This window comes from Symphodus melops (assembly GCF_947650265.1).
Source record: "Symphodus melops genome assembly, chromosome: 11".
NCBI classification, from domain to species: domain Eukaryota; kingdom Metazoa; phylum Chordata; class Actinopteri; order Labriformes; family Labridae; genus Symphodus; species Symphodus melops.
Window position 1 is genome coordinate 13,525,666 of NC_136701.1, and position 27,213 is coordinate 13,552,878.

The following is a 27,213-nucleotide window of genomic DNA, read 5'->3' on the forward strand; positions in this document are numbered from 1 at the left end:
TAATAATTTAAAAAAAGTATATGCTATAACCCAACGCCTCATCTCAGATCTGTGTCCTCAAAGAGACATATGACACTGAAAGAGGATCAGGACCTGGATCACACCTTCACCTGGACCAAAGAGAGTCGAGCCTCACACACAAACTTTATATGCAATCTCCAAGACATACAGTTGAAGTTTACTCTTTAATATCCAGTTTCCTTTGCAAATTTGAAATGAGCAATAAGCCCTGTCATCCACACTGCAGACATCTCTGCTCTCAAGTTACACTTCTACCAGTTTTAAAAGACACCTAAAAAAGTCCAGCTTATTATTTATTTAACACTAATCTCCAGAAGAAGAAGGTATCAAGTGGCGTCAGGATGTCCCTGTTTTATAACTTTTAATCTGTCCCTCCTCTAACTCTGTCTTTGACATTAGGGACATTAGCTCTTTAAGCGTTGTCATTTGTCAAGAATGTTAAATGTTTGTCATTTTAGAGGGGCTCTCGGGACTGTCTAACAATAAACTTCATTGAACACCATAGCATCACCATATATCTTTGAGAGCCGATATGTCAACCTTCATGATCAATAATGATAATAGAAAATAATAATCATCATCATGTCAAGGTACATTGGATTGTGTGTAACTTCTCAACAGGTTTTAAACATTTTGTATTTACTCTTGATTCTAAAAACACACTTCTCTAACTTAAGGAGAGTCTTTTACTTTCCTGCTTTTATGCAACACGTATACATGGTTTTTTTTTACTGTTGATTTATGGTTTGATGTGTGATTTATTTATTTTCATTTTGAAGAACATTAGTGAACATATTTTATACTTGATTCTCTCTTTTTATTACTTAGGTCTTACTATGTATTTGTGAAATAAGGTACATCATAAAAATAAACTGAAGAATCTAAAACCAACATTTAAAAAGTTGGTCACTGTTTTTTCTCAAGGTGCTACACCCTTGAAGTGATAAAGTTATTTGAAAGTTGATGGATCTCAGTGTAAAACTGTAACACCATCAAACAAGAGGACCGGACCTTTAAATAAGTGGACAGCATCAATCAGAGTCAGGACTTCACCTCAGATCAGTCTGAACTGAAACACATATCTGTGACTCTGTTTGTTCTTGACATCTCTTTCAGCTGATGATGAAGACTCTTGGTCCATCCTCTCTCATAGGAGGAAGACTCTCGATCATCATGTTGTCCATGAGTCCATATTTATCCTCTTTTTTGGTTCTACTCCCTCCTCCTCCTCCTCCTCCTCCTCCTCCTCCTCCTCCTCCTGGTTGTCCATTGGCAGAAACCTCCCTTGCAAGCTCCTCCCTCTCAACCGGCATGGTCAGCTGACTGGTCAGCTCTTTGATTGTTACCTGGGAGACATTAAAGAATGTAGAAGTATGGAAAAAGAGAAACATTAGAGTTATGATATAGTTGAGAGGTGAGTTATAAAGATTTGTTAGTGAAGTTGGAAAGTTGGAGAAGTGATGCTATATTTTCTGAAGTAAATACACACACTTTATTTAAAGGACAACTGGGTCTCTGGAACACTACCAGGAGAGTTACGGTTTCACTGTTGCGGGTCCACCACCATAACTTCTCATGTAGCATTTTATCTACTAACAGTGTTACAGGCACCACATTTTCTTCTGAGGACAGTGTGTATATAAAGTTATGAACATAAACCACAGGATCTGTACATTTCTACAACTTTCACATTTCTCTACCAAAATCCTTGTGCACCTTACAGATATGAATTACAACTGGTTAGCTGTTAAAGCTTGGTATTGTTGGGACGATTAAACTCTGAGACGCGCGTGCTTCGGAGGACGATCCATATGTTTCAAAGATCCAATGTTCACTGACATTTCAATAATTTGGTAAGGGCTAGTCTTACAGTTCAATATACATATTGACCAAAGGAAAAGGATGCATGAAATGCAGATTGAAAGGTGAAAGGTGTCAGGGATGTAAGCATCATTAAGCTGCACGATGTAGGTTTGTTAATTTAAAAAAAAAAAAATCAAAGATACATTTAATATTTGACCTTAGAAAAAGCATTGCTGAGAACATCACACTCTATAAAAGATTCTTTAGTTTTTTACTTCTTTATGTGATTTATATGAAAGGTATTGTTTGGTTGTTTACTTGTTTATACAGAATGTAAACAAACGGTATGCAGCTTTTTATCATGTAAAGTATTATAGAGTATAGTAGTGTATCCTTGTCATGACCCGGCTCAGGAAGTCACAACAAAAGATGGGAGACACACAAGGTTAAATTAGACCAAATGAGTTAAAACTCTTCATTTCTTCAAACTCTCCAAACAAAGACCAAAGTGTCAAACAAAACCACAGGGTTCCTGTAGAGAGGAGCAGTTTGAACAGGGGAAGCAGTGAGAGGAAACTGAAATGGCAGGAGGTTAAGTAACGTCAGCACACTGGGCTCAGGTGGGCTGACGTTACTCCAATTAGTGCTGCAATCAGATCACATGGTCGACACACATCCAAGACAACCACCACACAATGAAAACATTACCTGCTGTCTGACCCCACTGAGGCATCACATCCTACTAAACAGTATAATACTGGGAAGCATAAACAAGTACCCTGTCATAAAATACTGTATGGTAGAGTATCATTGGTAAAGAGCAATTGTATAATATCACAGTGTTTAGTACTATATATTATCATAGAGTACCAATACAATGCCATATAATAAGATAGTATAGTATTATATGGTATCATATTGTGCCTTAATAGAAAATATTGTGATGTATAACATCGTATTGTATCATATAATATGGTATTGCAATTTAACATATCCTACCACATCATTTTATGTTGTGTATCGTCTGATTGCATTATATAGAATCATGTTTTGTTGTACTGCCCATTAGCTATAAATTGAGGATTTTTATTAAATTTTTAATGTTTGTCTCTGCTGCCATCAGGTCAGAGTTTGCAGAAGCAATAAGCTGCATGGTTACCAAAAAGCCTTTGTTTACATTTTACGACAGCAAAGATCCACAGTGAGTGTGTGATATGGTTTAATGTTAAAAAGGACAGGATTTCTAGCAAATAAATGCAACATGCACACTTACAGAATATGCTTGAAGAGGAACTGCTTAGTCTACAGGGGGCGCCAAAATTATCTCAAGACAAACCTTCCTCCAGGTAGCTTTAAATAAAGTGTGTTTTACAATGACCTGCAATGTTTATTATTTTCTATACATACTGTTGGTCAAATCAAACACAAACTAGAGCTGAGGCTGGTGGGAATGTTATATTTATTGTCCCTAACAAATAAACTGCATAGATTTTTATTCATTAAAAACAGTTCAGGCTTTGAGTTTTGCTTTCAATATCTTGAAAAATGGACCTGTCAGGTGAATTCATCTAATATTAATATGATGATTTTTTATTTTTTTATTTTTTTAACCAGAAATTAGACCAATAAACTTGCTTGGAGTTGATTTTTTGCAGTGCAGCCGTTGCTGCTGGGATCCTGCATTTTTTAATCTCTTAGTCGAGCTTTTATGTTTTTCACCAAAAACACCAACATAAATGAGTAGAGCATGGAGCACCAACCTGCAGGTCTCTGAAGAAGTGGAGCATGGCCACGCCCACCACGATGACAATAAAAGCTCCCAGCGTGGTGACCACATCCACGATGGCCATGCTCCTCCACTCCTGGAAAAGAATGATGGAGGAGCACAGAACCACAGAGGTGAAGAGGACGTAGTAGATGGGGTATACTAGCAAGGTGTTGAAGGTGTCCAGGGACTTGTTCAGGTAGTTCACCTGTAGGTAAGGGTAAAAGGAAGTTTATGAAGATATATTTCCACACATTTCATTCTCCCCCCAGGAATATCTGATTCTCATGGAAGCCCTAAATGGACATATATTTTATTTTACTCCATTTCCCAGTGATGGCAAGGACATTTTGGTTGTTTCTTCAAGATCTTGACTCAGTTATCTCATTACCCCAGCTTAACAACTCATGTTTTCCCATGATAACAAGTAGGTCAATAAGAGCTCTGGCCCTGACAACTTTAGTGGCCGCAAGCTGTGCTTTGCAACGAAGTAGGATGTTTAAAGTGATGTTCACATTTTTTTGTCTTCTTAGATGTCCTAAAGTATGAAAACGTGCCACAAACTTGAAAAACATCTTTTTAGGTTTTTAAAAAGCAAAATCAATGAAAGAAGAACTATAATATATTTAATATATTTATAGACATATTATCATACAAGGAGAGGATGAAACAAACTACAGCTCACCTGTGTTATGATGGAGACAACGAGAGTTAGCAACAGGATCCAGGTAAGGGGATGAGCGAGCACTGAAATATCATCAAACACTACATGGAGAGAGATTAAAAACTGTGTTAAAGGAGTACATATTTATCTTTTACTTCAAACACTAGCATACTCATGACGGTAACTTTAGAAACAGATGCAGCAGAAAGACTATTAAACCTTGGTCTTTACTGTAAACACATATGCAGCAAACATCACCACACATTGTTTTATAATAATAACAACAGCTAATCTTAGAAGAAGTGAATGTAGGGGGCACTGGTATTCTAGTGGTGAGTGTGAGTGCCTCTGGTACAAAGGCCATAGTCCTCCAAAAGAAATCCCAGGGTTTGAATCCTTTCCTGCATGTGATTGCAAACTCTCTCTCGCCAGTCTTTAAATGAAGGCATAAAAAGCCAAAAAATAAAACTTAAAAAAGTGGATGTATTCACTGTGACATCACCCATTCGATCCTTGATTACCATTTATGTAACTTCAAGTTTTGGATTTTTGCCCAAGCAGTTTTTACCCGCTTCGTACCCCACCCGCTCCACCGAGGGTGGAGCGGGTGGGGTACACCACAAAGGGTAGATGGGTCTGTAGAACCTAGAGTCACTTCAAGCTGTATAGGAGAAGACTAGAAACTTGAGATTAAGACTATATGCTATTTTGTTTACCTATACATCATCTGACAAGTAGGACCATTTTATCATAGACATTTATGATACAGTTTTAAGAGGTTTTCTTTTTTTAACTGCTAAATCGATTCTAGGGAGCACAGAAACCCCTCCAAAAGATTAGTGAACAAACAAAAAATTATGCCAATGTCAATAAATGTATTCATATTTATTTATAAAAGAAGAATTTATGATACGTTATCTCAAAACACCTTACAAAGGAGCAGGTAAAAGACCTTACTTTGTTATATTATCCATAAAGACCCAACATTTATCATAGATACAGTACAGTGTCAAAACCAGACTCATGTTTAACAGCCACCTGCTGTAACTATGTTGGGCTTGGAAAATGAGATCGAGGGAGATGCAGAATGAGAGCAACAGCAACAACAACGTTATTGGCTGAGATAGATAAATAGCTACAATGCCTAGAATAACATAAAATGTTATTAGCACAAAAAAAAACCCTTGAAACAAAAAACAAGTGTAAGAACAAATTCATTTCTGATGCTATGGTCCTCTGGTGTAAGAACATGGCAATTTTGTGTCTCTTACCAGTGTTGATGGCGATGGCGAGGCCCTTCACAGAGGAAACAGTAAAGGCTCCGAGCAGCGAGCAGATGCTGATGTAAATGAGGATGTTAGAGCGACCGATCCGTGGAGAGAAATACAGCACGAGCACAGCACACAGCACCAACACCACTGACATGTACACCAGGAAACCTACAGTAACACACACATCATACACAGTTTTTACTCAAACAGAGGACAACAAAAGTGATGAAATAACTTTATAACTTTAAATATCTATCTATCTATCTATCTATCTATCTATCTATCTATCTATCTATCTATCTATCTATCTATCTATCTATCTATCTATCTATCTATCTATTGTTGGGAATTTTCAGGAGCGAATACCTGACCAACGGTTATGTTGGGTTTTATGACGTAAAATTTGATTGTCAAAATAAATTAATAATTAAGTTTATTTAATTATTAATCTAAATCAATAATTGTTATTAAACTGCGTTTAATAAACCTCGGGGCACCACCCTGTAAACAGGGAACAACCAAAATATTACCAATATCAGTCTCAAATTATTTAATTAAATACCAATATCATTAATAATTAATAATCTGTATTTAATTGAAGGTGTGAAATCCGAACACAAAGCCCTTTCACCCAGCCTAAGTCACAAAGCAAATTCACAGTCATCACAAACAACGACTTTTTAAGATATAATAGAATTTATTTAACAAAGCAACATCAAGTAAATCAATGAAACCCAATCAAACAAATAACCATCATAAGCCAAACTACAAGTAACAAACAAAACAAACAAGCGTGGCACATGTGTGTGTGTGTGTGTGTGTGTGTGTGTGTGTGTGTGTGCGTGTGTGTGAGAGAGAGAAAGAGAGAGGGGGAGGGACAGACAGACAGAGACAGATCAAAATGGCGACGACCACGCGTGGTCACGTGATGGCGGACACAGAACGTGATCTACGTTTTTGCAGCGTCTGGAAAGCCACAGATCTATGTGTGTGCGTCTACCGAAAGGTGTAAGTGTAAAGGCGAGAGAGCGAGAGAAAACAACGCACCTCGACAGCTCAATCTCGGACTGGAGCTCACCACAACTCAGAGCACAGTTTACGTCACGTACCAGAAGCAAGTGGCCGGATTTGTATCAGACGGCGTTCACACTAGTCTTTCTGATAGTGAGTCTATTACCCGGTGATGACGCGGGAGCTCACAGATAAACACACGGGACACAGCGGCACAAGTAAAGGAAACAAAAGAGATTTTACTCTGGTAAAATCTAAGACGCAGTGGTCAAACAAAGAGAATAAAGGAGATTTTACTCTGGTAAAATCTAAGACACAGTGGTCAAACACCAAGCAAATATTATCACCGTTTCACTATAATAACTCAGTTATTAAACACACTCTCTATATCTAACTGCCCAGACCAAGCTAAGCCTCACTTGGAACCGTTTTGTCCACGGTTGATGAAGAAAAAGATTCTGGAACGGCCTTTCTGCAGTTGTTTGGAGATGGCGGTGCGTGTCCAAAGGGGGTTGAGCAGGGCCGTCGTGTCCTCCGTCGAGCGAGGTGATCTCCGTGGGTGTCCTTTCTTTAAAGGACGGAACGAGACGTAATCCTTCCAGTCTCTCTCAATACCGTTTCATTACGGGAGAAATAGAACGCTATACTTCTGAGATGCGTTCAAGTGGATGATCTAGGCTCGGAAATTAGGACGTCGGTATGCTTCAAGGCCTTGGATCAGCTGCGCGCCAAAACTTTTAAACAAAGGGAAGCGTGCTGGAAACAGGAACAGAGTTGGGTATCCTCGGACGTCGCCAGACGACGTTTGAAAGAGGCAGAACAATGAAGCATGGCCGGCTTTATACCTCCCAGACTTCACACCTATGTGTTAGGTGTGGCAAAGCATTCTGGGAGTACCTGCAAGGCATGCTGGGATAAAGAGTCTTTTGTTGTAGTTCTCCAAACGACACAGCCTGACCTTTGTCATTCTGGCTGGACCCCAACATCCCCCCTGGCCTGAAGAGCGGGATGCAGGTCATGGTCTTCAGGGCACTATGGGCCACCAGTCCACGTGCTTTGGAGATACTTGTACAAAAGTTAATTTGGCAAACAGTCCATAAATTCAAGAGGCATTTGGTCTGGGCAGGCATTGAGGCAAAGTCTGGGCAGACTGTCTTACTATGTCTAACGCTAAACATCAAAACATAATCAGACATTAGCGAAGCTTTGCTGCTCAAGGTGCATTCTTTGACAAAACACATGAAATAAACAAACAAGAGGAAGAGAGAAAGAGAAGAGTTTCATGTGTAGATTTGTGGGCTAACTCCTTGACTGGGCAGGAGAAAGCCTGTGTGTGTTTGTGGCATGTCAGTGTGTAATGTACATGTACATGTAGAGTCTCACTATGGGTGTGAGGCCACAAAACAAAACAAAAACAACTACAACAAAAGCGTGAGTAGAGTTACTGGATTTTGAAACGGGAGCTACTCACGCCTCCCCAATGTGGAGTCAGAACCTGGTTCTTTGTAAGGGCTGGAGGCCTGCCACTATCTTACCCCATCTATCACCCCCCTCGGAATTGTGCTAGTCATCTCACTGCTGAGACCTGCTTCCTTATGAAGCTCTTGGGAACTCTGGTTATACCTACCCTTCTGACTTAGGCTTCGGCCATCCCGAGAGTTCCTCTTGGGAACTCTGGTTATACCTACCCTTCTGTCTTAGGCTTCGGTCATCCCGAGAGTTCTGTTCAGGTCTGTCAGTGATTGACTCCTCAGGCTGGAACCTACCCTACGGCTGGCTCAACCCTTCACCCCCCTGGCTCTGTCGTCTTCTCTGCCGGTGACGTGGTCTCTTGGACTTCTTCATAGCACGAGGCAATTTGTTGCCTTCAAGTGCTACGCCACCTCTGTGACTTTCAGGCTCAGGGCGTATGCGTGTCTCCCACACTGCCTGTGCTAACTCCTTGACCTCTTGCATACTCGGCTGATGAGTTCGGTAGTGCAGCTCAACAGTTGGCCGCACACTGTTATGCAGGTTGTACACGAAGATGGACTTGAGAGTTCCATCCTCGTCCATACCTGGAGCCCTATGTCCCTGAAAGTATGCTGACCTTAGGCGCTGGTAGTACTTTCTGGGGGCTTCATGTTCCTGGTGGAGGACTTTGAAAGCACTAACAAGTTTCTCTGCAGGGTAAACGAAGGTGGAGTATTCCTCGCACAAAACATTGCAGAGTGCAGAGTACTTTTCTCTAATCCTGGGCCGGAGGGTACTGATGAAGTCATGAACACTGCTGGAAGTTGTCTTCCAGATCAGCCTGAGTTTTTCACAGGTGGATGCATCAGGGATTTCACGGAGGAGCAGGTTGATCTCTCTAAGATAATCGACTATTTTAAAGTCTGTATTATCTGGATCAAAGCGGGTCGCATCATCCACCAGAGAATCAATGAGCTTTGTGCGCATTATTGGATATCTGGGTGAATAGGAGCCATCCGAGTCATCAGACGTGTCATAACTGCTCAGCTGTGAATCCTGTGGTGGGAACCTGCAGGTGGCAGCAGAGGGCCTGATGTACTCTCTGCCTGTGGGGGCTGAGAAGTCACCCCCCTTCCCATAGGAGCCATCCGAGTCATAACTGCCCAGCTGTGTATCCTGTGGTGGGAACCTGCAGGTGGCAGAAGAGGGCCTGATGTACTCTCTGCCTGTGGGGGCTGAGAAGTCACCCCCCTTCCCATAGGAGCCATCCGAGTCATCAGACGTGTCATAACTGCTCAGCTGTGTATCCTGTGGTGGGAACCTGCAGGTGGCAGCAGAGGGCCTGATGTACTCTCTGCCTGTGGGGGCTGAGAAGTCACCCCCCTTCCCATAGGAGCCATCCGAGTCATCAGACGTGTCATAACTGCTCAGCTGTGTATCCTGTGGTGGGAACCTGCAGGTGGCAGAAGAGGGCCTGATGTACTCTCTGCCTGTGGGGGCTGAGAAGTCACCCCCCTTCCCATGGGGTGATTCAAACCTGTCAAGGTGTGAAAAAGTGTGACAGCTGTCAGGGTACCGGAGCGTTTTCTCAAAGGGAGGGGCTCTACAGTCAAAGTCTTTCTGTTCAGGATTAACAGGGGGAACAAGACTTTGTTCAGTCATTAGACTATCCTGGCTGCTCGGTTTTCTACTGAGCTTTTTCAGCAGGGGCGTTTGATCTTCTAAGGGGCTTGGTGCACGATCAGAGTCGTATCCTGATGACGTGGCTTGCTCTATGCTTACCTGTGCTCCCTTAATTAATTCAAAGGCGTCTAACACCTTCTGCTTGGCAGTTTGTAGGTGCTGACGAAGAGATTTGTTCTCTTCCTGCAGGGATTGGACCTCTGGCTGGAGTGTCTCCATTGAAGCGCTGACACTCTGTCTGGTCCATAGACCATGAGTTACGGCCTGGTGGGAGTTGCCCGAGTCGTCTGAAGACTCATAAGTCCTCTGGTCGTCCAACATGTCTGTCTCCTTCCTCCAGGGATCTGGTTCAGTATCCCATCCCTTGTGTAGGGCTTCCTCAGCTGGCGTGGGGGCTGCGGTGCGTACCTGCTCCTCCTGAATTCCGGGTACCATGACACTTTCTTTCATTCGTCTGGCTAACCTGCAGCTTTCTTGCAGTATTTTATTCTCCTCCTGCAGGGCCTTGCATTCGACTTGCAAGGTCTTAAGTCGGTCCTGCATCCTTTTGAAGCCGTCCTTTAGGATCTGGTTATCTTGCAGCTGGGCGAGCTGTGCCTGGTGTCTCTTTTGCTGCAAATATGATTTGCGCTGAAAAGGGAGGAGAAGTTGGCCGAGAACATTCGAAGATGTGTACTGTGGTTTCCCTGTTAGATGAGTCATATACTCAACCGACTCATTTAATTTATCTTCGCCTGTGCTGAGGGTGGAGGTGTTCAGACTGTTGACCTTTAAAGGGACGTGGTTCAAACCTGCAACTCCAACCTGAGGGGGTGGATCGTCTGATCCACAGGGGGCCTTGGTCCCTGGCTGCTGAATGTCTTTCGCAGACATTCTGTCTTTGTTGGGGGTGATCTTGGCTCGGGGGTTGGCCTGGTCACCTACCTTTCTCAAGGTGTTCTTACAAATGTTAATGAAATAGCTGTTCAGGTTGGCAATCCCCTCTAAGGAGAGCTGCGTCAGACCAGCAACAGTTTCTTTTGGTGATGTGTGGTGGTCTGATCCAAAAGGAGTCTTAGCTCCTGGCTCACAAGAAGTCTTGGTAGACATCTTAATGTGGTAAAACAGAATACCTTAGTGGATTTACTGTTTTCAAAGCTGCAAGGTAAAAGTCAGCAGGAGGCAATTCTGATCTATGGTTCTGAACCGGATCAGTGCAGTCTGTCCTGGCAGCTAGGTGCGAGCATTCACACCTCAAGTCCTTTTGAGGATTGGGGGAAGACACACCTCTCAGGTAGCTGGCTCTGTAACAATTTTAAAGTTACACTCCTGACTGAACAAATGGCTAACTTGTTGTCTCCAACAACAATAAGCACAAAAAAAATTATTAAACTACTCACTCATCAACACGCAACAGCACAACTAACACACAACTTGATGTTTGCTCTGCTTAAAAAAACAACAACAAAAAGTAATCTCCCAAAGAAAAGAATTTCTTTTAGAAGAATCACTTTAGGATTAAAAGTTTGGATCACTGTGAACAAACAATGTAACAAAGCTGGTTTATTAAGGGCCTCACACGGGGCACCATTATGTTGGGAATTTTCAGGAGCGAATACCTGACCAACGGTTATGTTGGGTTTTATGACGTAAAATTTGATTGTCAAAATAAATTAATAATTAAGTTTATTTAATTATTAATCTAAATCAATAATTGTTATTAAACTGCGTTTAATAAACCTCGGGGCACCACCCTGTAAACAGGGAACAACCAAAATATTACCAATATCAGTCTCAAATTATTTAATTAAATACCAATATCATTAATAATTAATAATCTGTATTTAATTGAAGGTGTGAAATCCGAACACAAAGCCCTTTCACCCAGCCTAAGTCACAAAGCAAATTCACAGTCATCACAAACCACGACTTTTTAAGATATAATAGAATTTATTTAACAAAGCAACATCAAGTAAATCAATGAAACCCAATCAAACAAATAACCATCATAAGCCAAACTACAAGTAACAAACAAAACAAACAAGCGTGGCACATGTGTGTGTGTGTGTGTGTGTGTGTGTGTGTGTGTGTGTGTGTGTGTGTGTGTGTGCGTGTGTGTGAGAGAGAGAAAGAGAGAGGGGGAGGGACAGACAGACAGAGACAGATCAAAATGGCGACGACCACGCGTGGTCACGTGATGGCGGACACAGAACGTGATCTACGTTTTTGCAGCGTCTGGAAAGCCACAGATCTATGTGTGTGCGTCTACCGAAAGGTGTAAGTGTAAAGGCGAGAGAGCGAGAGAAAACAACGCACCTCGACAGCTCAATCTCGGACTGGAGCTCACCACAACTCAGAGCACAGTTTACGTCACGTACCAGAAGCAAGTGGCCGGATTTGTATCAGACGGCGTTCACACTAGTCTTTCTGATAGTGAGTCTATTACCCGGTGATGACGCGGGAGCTCACAGATAAACACACGGGACACAGCGGCACAAGTAAAGGAAACAAAAGAGATTTTACTCTGGTAAAATCTAAGACGCAGTGGTCAAACAAAGAGAACAAAGGAGATTTTACTCTGGTAAAATCTAAGACACAGTGGTCAAACACCAAGCAAATATTATCACCGTTTCACTATAATAACTCAGTTATTAAACACACTCTCTATATCTAACTGCCCAGACCAAGCTAAGCCTCACTTGGAACCGTTTTGTCCACGGTTGATGAAGAAAAAGATTCTGGAACGGCCTTTCTGCAGTTGTTTGGAGATGGCGGTGCGTGTCCAAAGGGGGTTGAGCAGGGCCGTCGTGTCCTCCGTCGAGCGAGGTGATCTCCGTGGGTGTCCTTTCTTTAAAGGACGGAACGAGACGTAATCCTTCCAGTCTCTCTCAATACCGTTTCATTACGGGAGAAATAGAACGCTATACTTCTGAGATGCGTTCAAGTGGATGATCTAGGCTCGGAAATTAGGACGTCGGTATGCTTCAAGGCCTTGGATCAGCTGCGCGCCAAAACTTTTAAACAAAGGGAAGCGTGCTGGAAACAGGAACAGAGTTGGGTATCCTCGGACGTCGCCAGACTACGTTTGAAAGAGGCAGAACAATGAAGCATGGCCGGCTTTATACCTCCCAGACTTCACACCTATGTGTTAGGTGTGGCAAAGCATTCTGGGAGTACCTGCAAGGCATGCTGGGATAAAGAGTCTTTTGTTGTAGTTCTCCAAACGACACAGCCTGACCTTTGTCATTCTGGCTGGACCCCAACACTATCTATCTATCTATCTATCTATCTATCTATCTATCTATCTATCTATCTATCTATCTATCTATCTATCTATCTATCTATCTATCTATCTATCTATCTATCTATCTATCTATCTATCTATCTATCTATCTTCAATCAGCAACTGAAAAAAGTTGATTACATTTGATAACCAATAAAATGTAGTTTGATAATGTTATAGGATTAGGCGGGAAAGGGAATAAAGCAACAGATTTATTTTCGCTAGCTTCAATAGCTATAGTTTTTTTTTAGCATGTGTGACTTAGCTTTTACAAGCTGAAAGTTTATAAAATATGTTGTTTAACCTTTAATCATTCTGACTAATTGTCAATTCTATTTGTCTTTTCAGTAGATTATCAATTAGAATTGTGAATGTCTACATTTTTTATATGATTTGGAAAAATATTGTTTTCCAGTTTAACATCCTACTCTGTGACATTATTGGAAATTGGCACATATGTGAATATAGTGAAGCAAACCACGTTACCAGGCTCCAGCAACTTGTTTGTCATGTCCTGTAGTGACGTCACTTCCCGTTCCTGTGGAGCGTGGATGACCAGTAACACGCTTCCAAGTACGCAGAGCAGACAACCAAGCTTCCCCACAACATTCAACGTTTCCCCCAACAGGTGGGACGACAGAACTGCACTGAAGAGAAAAAAAAAACAGCGTTAATTTATTTATCCATTAATCTCATAGACAAAGATAGAAATGTGTTGTAATTTCAACTGAACTCTACAGTATGTATACAGAGAGAGTACAGTTTCGTCCAAAAGTGTGACCTCTAACTGTTTTTTATGTATTTACTTTTAAGGAAGAATGTGCAACTTTGTCTCCAGTAGAGGTTGAACTTGAGCACCTGTTTGGCAACATCTGCCACACTGAAACCTCTGCTATCCTACAGCGACACACCTCCAATCCCTCTCTCTTGCACAAGGGAGTCTAATTCAAAATTGGAATCCACCATATTAAACACGAAGTGCAAACGGGGGTCCTTGTATCAAGCCGCATTGATGCATTATCAGGCTAATGGGGGTGCTCTTTAGTTAGGTCGTAGCTTCACATCGCATGTTAATTTAGACGGATTGATCATGATCTAAAATCGTTACATTCAAATATACAGTGAGGACAATATGGTAGTCTTCTTTTCTCTTGTCCTTCATTTCAACAGCTTTTATTCTCAATGAGCTGGACGACCGTCCCATCCATATAAACATGATGTAAATACGGCGCAGAAAACATCACTGACCACAGGACTTGCATGTCTCACTCATCATAGACAGTCATGACTCAGAGAGATATTTAGAGGATATATTGGATGCTAGATTTATATGTAAAATGTTGCACATTCTGCCTTTAAAGACTCTGTGCTGAGCAAAGCATAACTTGAACTTGAACTTTGTGAACTTCTGCTACCTGATGAGGACACTCAGAGCACCAAGAGGAGTTACCAGGGTGGCAGGAGCAAACATGTAGGCAACAAAGTTACACACCTCCCCTGCTCCCACTGCAGAGACAGAGAAGGAGAGAGACGAAGAGAGACACACTATCAGTATTAAAAAGACACTTATACTCTGTCTTATTAACTTTAATATCATAATATAATTAACTGTATATAATTCATGACGAACATGTATGCATCAAAGTCAATGTAAATATCAATGCTAATTATGATGTTATTGTATTGTACATCCACTGCTTTGTCAACAACAAATTTGATCTTTTCAAGCCAATAAAGCAACTTCAGCTTTAACTTCAGACTTTACTGACAGACAAAGAGAGATGGGAATCAACATGCAAAAAATGGAATTTTAGAGCATTAATAGAAAAATATTGACATTTACTTTTCTCACAGTAGGGCCAGTGCAGTGTTTTTAAACCCTTTAAAAAATAAATAAACAAAAAACATTAAAAATGGTCGACTTCTGGTCGACTGGAAGATATGGTATCCAACAGGCTTTTTCTAGGATCTAGGTTTTCTAGGTACTTCCTGTTTCATGGCAAAACAGGAAGTTGCCAATTGGTGGCACTGTGACCTACAGTAATGTCAGGGACTCAGACAGTTGGTTAGACACTTAACCCAAAATTATTTGTCAGCGTTATGTGAAAGTTTATGAATGGATAACTTAATACTGATGGACACTACTTGTTATGTAGATTGAATGGGTAAGTGTGATCTACGGTGTGAAATCAGTTTGAGTAGTCAGAAGACATGAAATGCACTATGGAGGCTAATTTATTGTCTTAATGACATCACACTGCTACTGATCATGAACTAACATAAGTGGTAACTCTCTGCTTACAATGTTTGAAGTGACCAAGGCTTTAGGACCTGAGAATCTCGGTGCTGCATATACATAGAGCAAACTGATAAAAAACTTAATATAGATAGTTCTTGTCATTGTAGTTCACAAATACAGTACACCTTTGCACACACTTTTCGTACTGTACATATCTGACAGTGTAAGACACAAAACCACAGTTCACAGTTACCAAATTATCAAAACAATCAAAATATATCAGTTATTTTTAGTTCTTTTATATCAACTCAGAATCAATTATATTGATATCAATACTTACTGGTTAACAAGCCTCCCCACCAGATCCAATCCTTCAAGTAACCATGTCCTCCATCACCTACACACACAAACACAAATAATATAAAACGTTTATACAAAGCCAAAACCATAATACCTCATTACTTCAGTCAAGAAAAAAAAAAAAATCATTACTTCAGGGTAATTTCTTCATGCACACACTAAGGAGATTGGAGTTTCAGAACTGCATTCAATGATTTGATATTTATAACAAAATAGGCTATAAGCCATGAATTATTTTGAGAAATTCAGCAAATGTATGTAGACATTGAGCACCCCCAGTCAACTGAGGCTCTCCTTTCATTTTAGCAGCCCTCATGATAAGTGTCTTGTCCACACAGTTAAAGACTTTCATTATCAGCCCTCTGGGTCGCGCAACAAGCTGAACTTAAGTGTCATTAGCTTTACAAAGTCTGTATGCTCTCTCAATCAGTAGTAGCATAGGAAAGTAACATCCCCCAAGCACCTCAGACAGCAAATCTAAAAATGAACACAAGTCAGTCATTTCCTTCCCTTCAGGGCAACCCAGGAGACGAAGGATAGAGCGACAACTGCAGCAGGTCTGTTTGGTACTAATTATGTTTTTCAGCATAAGTGATAGCAAAGTCCCAGCTATCAAATCCCAGCATAAAGTCAGGATGTTGTACGGGCTGATAGCCATGGTAGCAGCCTCTTTGTTAGAGCGGCCGATAGCTTGCTTCATGGGGGTCAATTTTCACAGATCTGCCACAGTCTGCTTTGTGACTTCACCTTCCACTTAGCAATAAGGTTTATGGTATTCAATAATATTAATGATTGTTCAGTTATATTTAACTCTAACCTTCAATATATTAAAATTATGTCACTAACATTAAAAAATGTGTTTTAGTCGTTTGTTTGAGAAAACACTAATAATGTTCAGAACTGTGTTTTTTTAACATCAGTTTTTATAACATTGGTCATTTTAAGGATATCAAAAAAAGATAGAGTTTTAGCTTCCATGGTCACTATCTGCTTATCTTGTGAGGTAACGATAGCTCAAAAATATATAAATATAAACTGGTTTGTCCAAGTTGAGCAACTTTGTTTAACCCTTTGTTACAAAACACACAAAAATGAAGATTCAAACTAAAAGATGAACTTTCGTATATGTTTGAGACAACTGATCTCATGTCCAATCAACATTCTTGTGATTTTTTTAGTATAATCTTTTTCCATAGAGCTAGTCACCTGATTTAAAGCATTATGTGACAAATATCTTGAAGAGGCTTCACAACGATGCATATTTGAAGTTGATTCTGGTGAAACATGTTTCTTTGTTTTGTCAAAGATACTATCAAAAAGGGTTGTAAAAATACAGATTCTTAAAGGGGCTATATGTAACTTTGTCACGTAATTAAATCGTATTAGATCGCCCATTAGTAAGAGAACGGTTAACTGATGTTGAAATAGAGACATTCACTGTCGCCTGTATAACTTTTTATTTTTTGACGAACCCAGGTTCGATTTTCCCCGAAGGCTGCAGGAAGTGACGTTCTATGCGCACGTGACACACAGGTTAAATCTCTGGAGATTAAATTAAGTTTTTCTTAATTTCAGAGAAATAATTCAACACAGTCAATACTGATATGTCCCAAAATGCAACTGCAAAAAATAAGTAAAACTGAAAAAAAAAAAAACACACACACAAATGTCTTGTGGAAAATATTTTCTTATATGAACATTATCTTCAGAAACATTCAAATGTAAACCCTCAGTCATATTCAGAAAGGACTGAGACCTCTTTCTCCTAAACATGTTACGTCAGAAAAATGAGTTTACTCACCTGCTCTGGTGTGTCCATTCCTGGCCAAACGGAGGAGAGCTTTCTTCTTCAGGATAACGCTCCCACCAATCAGGAAGGCGGACAACAGAGCGAGAGACAGGCCAAGCCAGCGGTTGTAAGACGTGTGTATCTGTAAATCTGCAGACAAACCTTCAGTCAGCTGAGTGTGTGTTCATGAGGGTGTGGACATGCAGTGTGTGTGTTTAATCATTCCATCAGACCCGAACAATACCTCATAGAATTCACTGAATTAAACAAATGATTACACTGAGCTATGTTTGTGCAAGTGGATGTTTTTACTTGACCAAACATTGGGTCATATAAATCTACATGTTCATGTGTATTGTAAAGAGTTTAAATAAAAAGTGAATTTGTCATTTTTATGACTTATTGTAAGGTAATTATAGACATTTTTAATTTAAAAAATAACCAATTAGAAAGTAGACCAGACCCTAAACATCTTTCAATATGATCCACAGTTCCTGTAGCAACATGTCCTCCTTGGGCAAGACACTTAACCCCGAGTTTCTCCCGCTGCTTTGTCTGCGTTGTATGAATGGGATTAGTTACTTCTGATGGTCTCCAAACATTGCAGCCTCTGCTCTCAGTGTGTGAATAGGTAGGTGTGACATGTGGTGTAAAAAGCGTTTTGAGTAGTCAGAAGACTAGAAAAGCACTTTACAAGCTCAGTTTACCATAACCTGCATTGAGCATGTTCCAAAACGACAAATGTGTTAAGCTACAGTAATGTGTGGTCTCATTTATTCTTTTAAAACAGTTGAATACTAAACTTGGTATCAGTGTCGAAGTTCAAATTTTGTCCTGTACAGTGTGCAGATGAAGTTATGAGCCGCTTAGTGCAGCTGCGTCTAATGGGCCGTAATTCTAAAGGTTACTCAAAGTCAGAGTGCATTATCTCCTGTAAAATAATCAAGCTTATAAAACAGTACATTCAAGTCATTCTAACATTTTCATCTTCCTCTGCAGTAACAGCCCACAATGTATTCACAGTACAGTCACAATTCATGGAGACAGTCATTTGAACTCTACACAGGGAAAAGACAAACAAGTCCTGGTCACATGAATCGACTCAAACTGTGCACCAAAATCAGCACGAAGAGAAGATGGCTGGCATGTGACAGATTTGAAACCTCATATTAAAGAGAAGCGCTTTCTTTAATCATTTTAAAGTTCCTGGACTGAAACTGAATGATCTCAGAATTGCAAGTTTCCGGATACCTCAGTTATACTCAGTAGAGATCCTTATCAAACGTCCTTATTGTCTGAGTCAACACGTGGCCAGTCTGAATGTATTTCAGGTGCATAACGTCACATCAGTGAAACATGTCTTATCAGCACAGCTGATCCTCAAAGAACAGAGTCAAGTTTGTGTCTGAACTGCAGAGATCGAGGTGGCCTGCAGCAAACTAATAACAACACCATCTATTACTAAGACTAAACAGTTCACACATGTTTTCTACTTTTAAACAACCATAGACATTTGGTTTGGTGTGCTTTGACGACAGTAGAAGGTCCCTGAGTGGAACTGCACTGTCAAAAGACACACAGTGCTGTTGTACCTGTTCTTCTGAGAAAACATGCATTTGTTGACAAGCAAGTAATGCGTGGCCGGCAAAGACTTTGTGAGAAACCAAACACTGATATGGACTGACATGGTACAGTGTTAATACTAGATTTTGTGCAAATATGACTCTGCAAGCATCCTCAACCCATTGTTTGTAAACTGTATCCGTGTTGAGTATGTATTCAGCTGTTACCATGATATCGATGAGCTGAGGCTCATGCTTATGTTAGCTGAGACAGACAGTTGTAGAGTTCCAAATGTATAAAGCTAACTTGACTATATATATATATTAACGATATACTTGACTTAACTATTAGATGGATTTATTAATTCAGCTGTATGCAAACCTGAGACGTCCTTCTCTATGTTCATTCTCCCCACGATTAAAACAATTTACCTTGCATTTTCAGTGTGCTCAAGACCATTAAATACATCAGAAATCTCTGTGTGACAAGGCACACATTTTGAGCGATGGTACCAACTCACATCTGATCTGGTGACACAGAAAATAAACTAGTTAAGAGTCCAATATGATCGATCCTCCAGAGCCCTGGGTTGCAAAATGGGAATTTTCAAAGTTAAAAACTTTCCATGGGAATAAACAAGATTAAACCAGGAATTTACAAAGTTAAAGGTTGGCTCTTAACAGGGAACTTAAACATGTATTTTGACATAATCTTGTTTAAAAGAACCAGATGCCATGCCAGTCGCTTGAATATCTATACTATTCCTCAATCACATAGCATACTGCTTACTGCAGGGCTATTAAGGCCACGCCCTCTACATGCACTGTGCACTTCTCATTCACAGGTGATTTCTAGACTATTGTGAGAGAATAGTCACAAATTTTATCCTGTGGACGACATAAAGGGAAGTAAGTTTGGTTGACATTGTGGGGTAAAATATTTTAAGAATGTGATGTAAAGCTGTTGAGATGGTTTTTTTTTTTTTTTAATTGTTTGTTATTATTTTCCATGGATGTCTGCGTAGGACAAATTAAAATGTTTATATTAATGCATGGATGATACTGTTCAATTAAATTACCCTAAATTTCCAGTTAATTCCCATTAAGTCCCATAAATTCCCATAATTCCCATGGAAAGTTTCTGATTTGGAATATTTCCAAAATTTCTAAGAAAAGCTAAACTTCCCATGGAAAGTTTTCGGAAATTTACCAGAAACTTTCCACCCCTTTTGCAAAGCTAGTCCTGACACATTCACTGATCAACAGCGTGTTCCCTGTTCCCCATGTGTTTTGGGTCAACATAGAAATCCTTTTACTGACACCAATTGTTTGACATGATGTTAGATCAGATTGAAAATCCTAACAGGTGGAGCTAAAGCACACGTCTTCACTAAACAGTGACAGTGGGATATAAGAGGAAGAGAGAAACAGGTCGCGAAGCTGTATGTGGTTTGTAATAAAGTTGGTCAGTAATAATAAGAAAAGCTGAAACTCAAACATCTTTAACGTCTATAGCTCATAATTTAAGCCAAAAGCTGTTTGTGTTATTTTTTTATGTTCATAGAGTACTGTCTACTTCATAATAAATGTAGTAATAACATGGAATTTAATTTTCAAATTTGTTTTAACAGTCAGTTTTTCACTACAGGTCCATTTATATTCAAAGTAACAGGCTCCTTCAAAAATGGCTTTGAATCAGAACACAAGTTAAACATTATGATGTTCCAGACATTTTATAGATCAGCTCATCGTTGAATTTTAATTGAATCCCTCTGTAACACGCTTCTGTACTTTCTGCCCATTAAAATGTACACTTTAAACTCATTGTTTTATTTTAAGGTACTGCATGTCTTCTCCATGCAAACAACAGAGCTTTTTTTCTTCCTCACTTAGCTGTGTTAACAAGGAAGTTTTCCTCCTGTTAACAAAGGCTTTCACTGTGCAGATATTTAAACATGACTTGTACCTGTTGTTTGATTGTTGTTGTTGTCCAGGTGTGTGTTGAACACCGGTTGATCACCAGAGACTACACACACTGCGGACTGAGAGCCACACCACAAACGCACCACAGACCCTGCAGAGAAGAGAGAGAGAGAGAGAGAGAGAGAGAGAGAGAGAGAGAGAGAGAGAGAGAGAGAGTTAGTCTGTTAGTTGTTTTGTCATTCTCTGAGTTTTTAATGTTTCATGGCTTAAACATTAAACAATGCCTCAGTGCAAGAGCCAAGGAGAGAAAATAAATAAAAACACAAATGCAGAAGTAAAAGGACAAGCTTGACACTGGGTTATTTTTTGGAAACTAACTAAATATATTTGTAGCTTTAAAGGGAAAAATAATAAATACGAGTGATACCCCCTTTAAATCTTGTATTAACACGTAATCTGTACCAGGACTATTATACAAAACAAACATTTAAACTGCATGTGTATTTTTTAATACAAGTTAGAGTTTACCTGTCGTCAGATCTGAATGCAAAATGATGATTTCTACACAGAGGTCAGAATGTTTTACAGATTAAGTTTACATCTAAATCCGGTCCAAAAACAATGTGAGACGCTCCTTATCAAGGAGGAGTGTGTGTGTGTGTGTGTGTGTGTAATATTTACTGTCATTTACTGTAAGGAATATAAGTGAGAAAACATTATATTACAGTATATCATTGTAAAGGAATCATATCCTGTCATAATCCATAGTTTAGGACGCTGAGCGCTTAAAACACTGAACTACATTGTTTTTGTTATGAAAATGGATTCTGTCAGCACAAAAAGCAATGCCTGGATACAGGTAATTTCTTACACATGGTATCATCCTCCAGCATTCATCAACCAAAGAACCTCAACAAGTATCAAATCATCCCCCCAAATCACCAGTCTAATGCTAGCAGAGACAGGTGTGTCAAAGTTACCAAAATGTAAATATTTCTGTTTTTCCACCAGCTACATGTTTATTTTTTCAAATCAAACTTGTCTGAGGGGTCATTGATTTGGCTCAAATTCAATCTCAGGATCAGAATGGGTTTCAGGAAGACAAAAACAGTACCCCAAAAAGTTGTTCTTATCATGGTTACACTCACAATTAATACAACAACATGTTAAAGCTGTGCATATTTATTACAGCTGCATAGTAAATTGCAATTTCGTTGCTCATTTCTGCTCATTTCTGAATGAACACAACAAAGTTCTGCTTTTTAACTGTGTACATTTTACCTATTGGTCGGAGGGTTTGTTATACAGTATAATGTCCATGTTTTTACAATGTTTTCACACAGTCATTTGAAGCTAAATTCACTACCAACTACTCTCGATTATTGATCGATCAAATGGTGAAGAAAACTTTTTAGATTTATTTTAGAGGAGGGAGATGCTGCAAATTGTGTAAAACACAAAGAATAGCAGAAAACAGAAACTATGAGTAATAGCTAATCTGCACTCTTTAAAGGCAGTCATTTTCTCCACTTTTTAAGATTTTGTCATTCATGTCTCCCTGTCGTCCTGCTCGTTCTCTAACCCGTGCATGTACGAGCCCACTCTCAAAGCATGAGCTGAGGTCAGCCTCTGGACCAATGACGCTAGTGCATGTAAATGAGGGGCATGGGCTTCGAGGGAGTACAGAGGAGAGGAGGGTGGGTGAAGACGGAGCACTGAGGGAATGCTACTTTCAAAATCATGCTGGTTTTGAAAATTACCAACCCTGCCTTTAATATTTGCTTTTGGCACTTCATAAGGCCATTGCAATGTCGAGCAATACGACTGCATGCAGTATTTGTTCTCATATTGTGCATCCCTAATTTGTACCCAATTTGATTCAAATCAAGTAACACTGTTCAGATTAAGTGACCACAAAACCACACTGGTAGTTGTCCAGAGATATTGTTGATAAAGCTTATTCAAATGAGAAAAAAGTGTCCTTAACAAAAAGCATAGAAAGAAAAATTAAGCAAATCGGTTTAAGACAGACGGTAATACAGAAAGATACAATCAGTTGAGGACATTCTTTTTAAATATCTCTTGGGATTCTGTTTTGGTTTCTCTGCTTATTTTCTTCGTTACCAATAATCTATCAGATTTTTACAGACTAGACATTCAAGGAAGTTTCTCATATATCACCATCTCTATATTAGACAACTTCCTCGTTACTACAGAGAGAGCCTGATGTGAATACATTTTCTTGTTAACAGAGGAACTCTCAACGCTTTTTGAACCTGAATATCTATAGGGACGGGTTGTGAAATACAGGTTTGACCACTGTGCTGGTTAATGTAACATGAGGAGACAGAACAGTTTAATATTTACACAGTAAACATTGAGGCCTCAGTGCACACATCACTGTCAGTGCAGCACTTTAAATGGCTCAACATGAGATGGAAACAAATAGGTTTCTATGTCAGATGTTGAACATACCTCAGTATCGATAGAGGAAGATTAAATGTGTGTAAGAAAATATACTGGAAGGAACAAACTGGATACGGAGTTAGCGAGTTGTATTTAAATACAGTTTTCAAAGCAGTTAGCATTATAGTCCATCTCGTGCAACTCCAAAAATCTGCTGATGCAAGTTTACACTCAACTAATTTTTAAAAAATGTTTTATTCATCTGCGGATAAGTGGTAAAAAAAAAACAAAAAAACATTTCCTTAAATAGACAATAGCCTGATAATGTTAGCACAGCTAGCATCTGTGGTACACAGAAGGCAGCAGCCAGCTAGATATCCCCATCAGTGACTGTTTTCCAAGACCAGAAGAGACATTTTCTGCGTACAGCAGCAAACATCCACGGTATGTTACCTCAGCTCCACCAGGTGATATGGCTATATACTGTAGTATTCAAACTACCGTAAATTTCGGACTATAAGCCGCTACTTTTTTCTCACACTTCGAGCACTGCGGCTTCTACTCCGGTGCGGCTTATTTATGGATTTTTCTTGGGGGACAATGAGCTTGTGCCGCAAAAACATTTGTCCTCGTCATATCGGATCTTAATATCAGTCATTTTGCGCTTCATGCACGCACCCTCATCATGGAAAACACACGGAGAAATACATATGATGCAGCTTTCAAGTTAAAGGCGATCGAGCTGGCTGTCAAAGAGCTGCTGCACGTAAAGTTGACACTGACAGCGACAACGAAAAAGAGACTGAGGAAGTGAGTAATGAAGTCATTCCGAGTCACTGAATGGATGGACTTTTTCTTGTGAAATGTATTACGGTAATCGTTTTCTTCAGCCGTGTTACAGACACTGTTCGATTCCACTAGGCTTCGTATTTGCGGATGTTACCGGTAGTACTGTAGCGTCCGTCCGGACGTTAAAGGACGACGAGAGTGTACAAATAACAGCTTTTAATAACCTGGTCACTGTCGGCCGTGACCACGCCGTTTACCGCAGAGAACAACACATAACTTGCCGCAACAATCCAACTCTCTCACCCAGCGTTCTCTCATACAGCCACTCAACACGTTCTCGCTGGTGCATTCACTGACTCTCCACATAATCGGAATTATGAACACATTATCAACTACTGACTTTACAACATGAACCGTTACAGTACGCATTTAATTAAAAGTTAAACAAATGTTTTTATGTCACGTCTTTCTGTGCAAGTAGCTCTGTTATAACGTGGACACCTGCGGCTTATAATCAAGTGCGGCTTATATATGTACAAATATTTTTTTTAACTTATTTTTAGCCGGTTCGGCTTATATCCAGGTGCGCTCAATAGTCCGGAATTTACGGTATATGAGCTCAAAATGGCTCTGTCTTTAATTCTGCCCAACTATATTGCAGAACACGTTCAGGCTCATTACCATTCATTCATTGATTTTTTTATTATTTTAATAAGTAGCCTAAAGACATTCATATAGTTAGATAATACAAGATTGTGAAATATGCTAGGTCTATAGTAGGCTATATAAAATGTTTAAATTTATTGTGTAAGCAATCATAGAAGTGTTGACTTTACCACAAGCTTTCAGTGTCAAAATTTGGTGACATGTGAGAAGCCTCCGTGACCTCTACTAACCCCACTTTACCTTACATTCATTCTTTACTTGTCCATTTTAGCAGGAGTTATCTAAACACCAAAAAGGATGAGCCAATGGTTTTAAAAAAAAAGTATAAAAAGTTGACATTTCAGTATGGAGTCTGTCCAATTTTTTTTGTGTATCTGAAATGTCCACCATCAGAATCATCTCTATAAAAAATAGTGTCCCTGTCCTTTGCCTCCTGTTGTTCTCCTTATAAGATATAATGTTGAACATCAAATATTTTAGCACATGTAATCACATGCACATGCAAGAATAACATACATTCTTAGTCAAGGGCCATTATTATTTGTATTTTTGATTTTGCTTTTTAGTCGGACAGACTGCACAGTATGTTGCTTAATTAAATTGAATATACAGTATGCTTGGCCAAACCTTCTTTTAAAGAGCTGGTTTCAACCTGTCTGACATTTTTTGATTCAGTTCGATTAAGCTGGACAGTTATCCTTCCTGAACAGTTTTGATGACTGGAGTTTCCATGGCTACTAAACTAAAACTTATACAATATGTGATGGAACTGATTTACCAATTAAATGAGATAAACATATTGAAGTTAGCCATACATATTGAATAGAGAGGTATTTCTGGAAACTGCAAGGACATACAAGCAGCCTCCACAAGTGTTAGGGATAACAAGCTCGCACAGAGCAGCTCTTTTCTCAAAATGGAAAACTTCTTGTGTGAATCATCCTAACCTTTGACACATTGGGGCTGGAGACCTTGGATAGAAACAATTGATGATTGTTTACTTTCAAAACCATTACACCCACTTAACCATAACATAACAGTTTATTTTAGTTAGTTGATTGTGTACCTTCAATCATTTTTATTGACAAGAGGCTGAGGAAGACAAGGAAATGAATTTATTATTCAGAAGGGCAAGTTACTTAATTTTGCGGTCAGAGAGTAACGTTATCATTTCAGTATAGCTGTGAGATTTAAAGCCAGTCTGGCCTGACGAGACAGCTGCTGTTGTGCTAGCTCCGGGATGCCTAATGGAGCTTTGGACAGTAGGGATGTGACAATGTCAAAATCTCATAATACGATGATGTTGCAATAACAAGTCCATGGTAGGCCCTATGTTTCTGCCATATTAATAATAGAAGACTTGGAAATAAACACTATTTCTGAAACAATGTTACAATGAACCAGGGGAATGAGTGTCAAATAACCTAAGGGTCTTTTATTAAACAATAATTGCCCCAGGTGGACCTTGTGAAAAAAAAAGCCATACAGTATAACATTTAATAACTTTTCTCCCTTATACCATGCAGGGAGTGTACAGTCTGGAATATCAGGGAGTGTGCAAAAGTATTTATTTAAAGGATGATCTTCACATTATTTAGGGTTGTTTTGTACAAAGAGCACAGATCTCCTGACACTAAAATAAGCTGTATTGTATAAAACAATGCAAAACGGTTCTATATGTCGTATTTCTGTGTTGGGAACTGGCTTTTGCCCCCATATGTTAGGGGGAATGTAACAGAGTTCAGGGACAATTGTAAAAATCAAAATTCCCTATTTTATTGCACTGTATCTAAAATAAAAAGCAACCTTAAGTTATAACATATCTGTTGTTTGATCTTTTAATGTTATTACAGATTTGTAGTAATTTTGCTTTAATTCTAAAGATAGGTTGGCCCAAGACATGAATTCAAAGCAATAGACAGGCATTTCTTCTGTTCAATAGGATAGGTCTATAAAAATAAAACACTAGTTTAAGTGCAAACATTAAAGTAAAGCTGTAGGCTATGATACATGTAGAGGTGTAACATTGTATACTATACACTATATCTAACGGTGGAGTTCAGAAAAACAAAAGTAGGCTATAAAAGTATGTAGGTTACATTAAGGTCAACTTTGTCCTACATTTGTGTTTTCTGGATAACGAAACATGAAAGAGAAAACCTACAGATAAATAACCTAATAACGTGAGGGATTTATTTCTGATGAAATCTTGCATTTATTTTGCTTACCGTTGCTGCAAGTCTCATTGTTTAGGTGAACGTCTCGCATCGTGTTGCTATGATGGAGAAAACAATCCCCAGAAACAGCAAAGAAAAAAAAAAAAAACCACAAAATGTTTACAAAGCGAACAGAGCTTTCTGCAGGTACATTGGGCCGGAGGTGAAGACAACACAGAAGTTATCCACGTCGGTACATCCAGATGATCCTCTCTGCTCTCTGAATTTATACAGGTAACAGGTGACTTTACAACACCGACAGAACACTCAGGTGGGAGGAGGAGAACGTAAACAAAGCGACACCTGACCCCGCCCCGCCCAGCCCAGCCTC

At 39.5% G+C, this 27,213-nt stretch overlaps 1 protein-coding gene across 2 annotated transcripts; it reads right to left on the bottom strand.

Annotated features, from left to right (window-relative positions):
* Window positions 1–816: 816 nt before the first annotated feature.
* On the bottom strand, window positions 817–27,213 carry nipal4 (NIPA like domain containing 4). 2 transcript variants are annotated; one of them, XM_079355991.1, is made up of 10 exons: window positions 26,895–27,213; window positions 20,849–20,956; window positions 17,333–17,470; window positions 15,512–15,568; window positions 14,348–14,438; window positions 13,419–13,579; window positions 5,525–5,692; window positions 4,275–4,354; window positions 3,585–3,686; window positions 817–1,367 (listed from the first exon to the last, which is right to left on the bottom strand). In XM_079355991.1, the coding sequence occupies exons 1-10, from the start codon at window positions 26,932–26,934 to the stop codon at window positions 1,134–1,136; spliced, it is 1,179 nt and encodes a 392-aa protein (XP_079212117.1). In that variant the 5' UTR covers window positions 26,935–27,213; the 3' UTR covers window positions 817–1,133. The 2 variants fall into 2 exon arrangements, with proteins under 2 accessions (XP_079212117.1, XP_079212116.1); XM_079355990.1 differs by having other exon boundaries at window positions 3,585–3,797.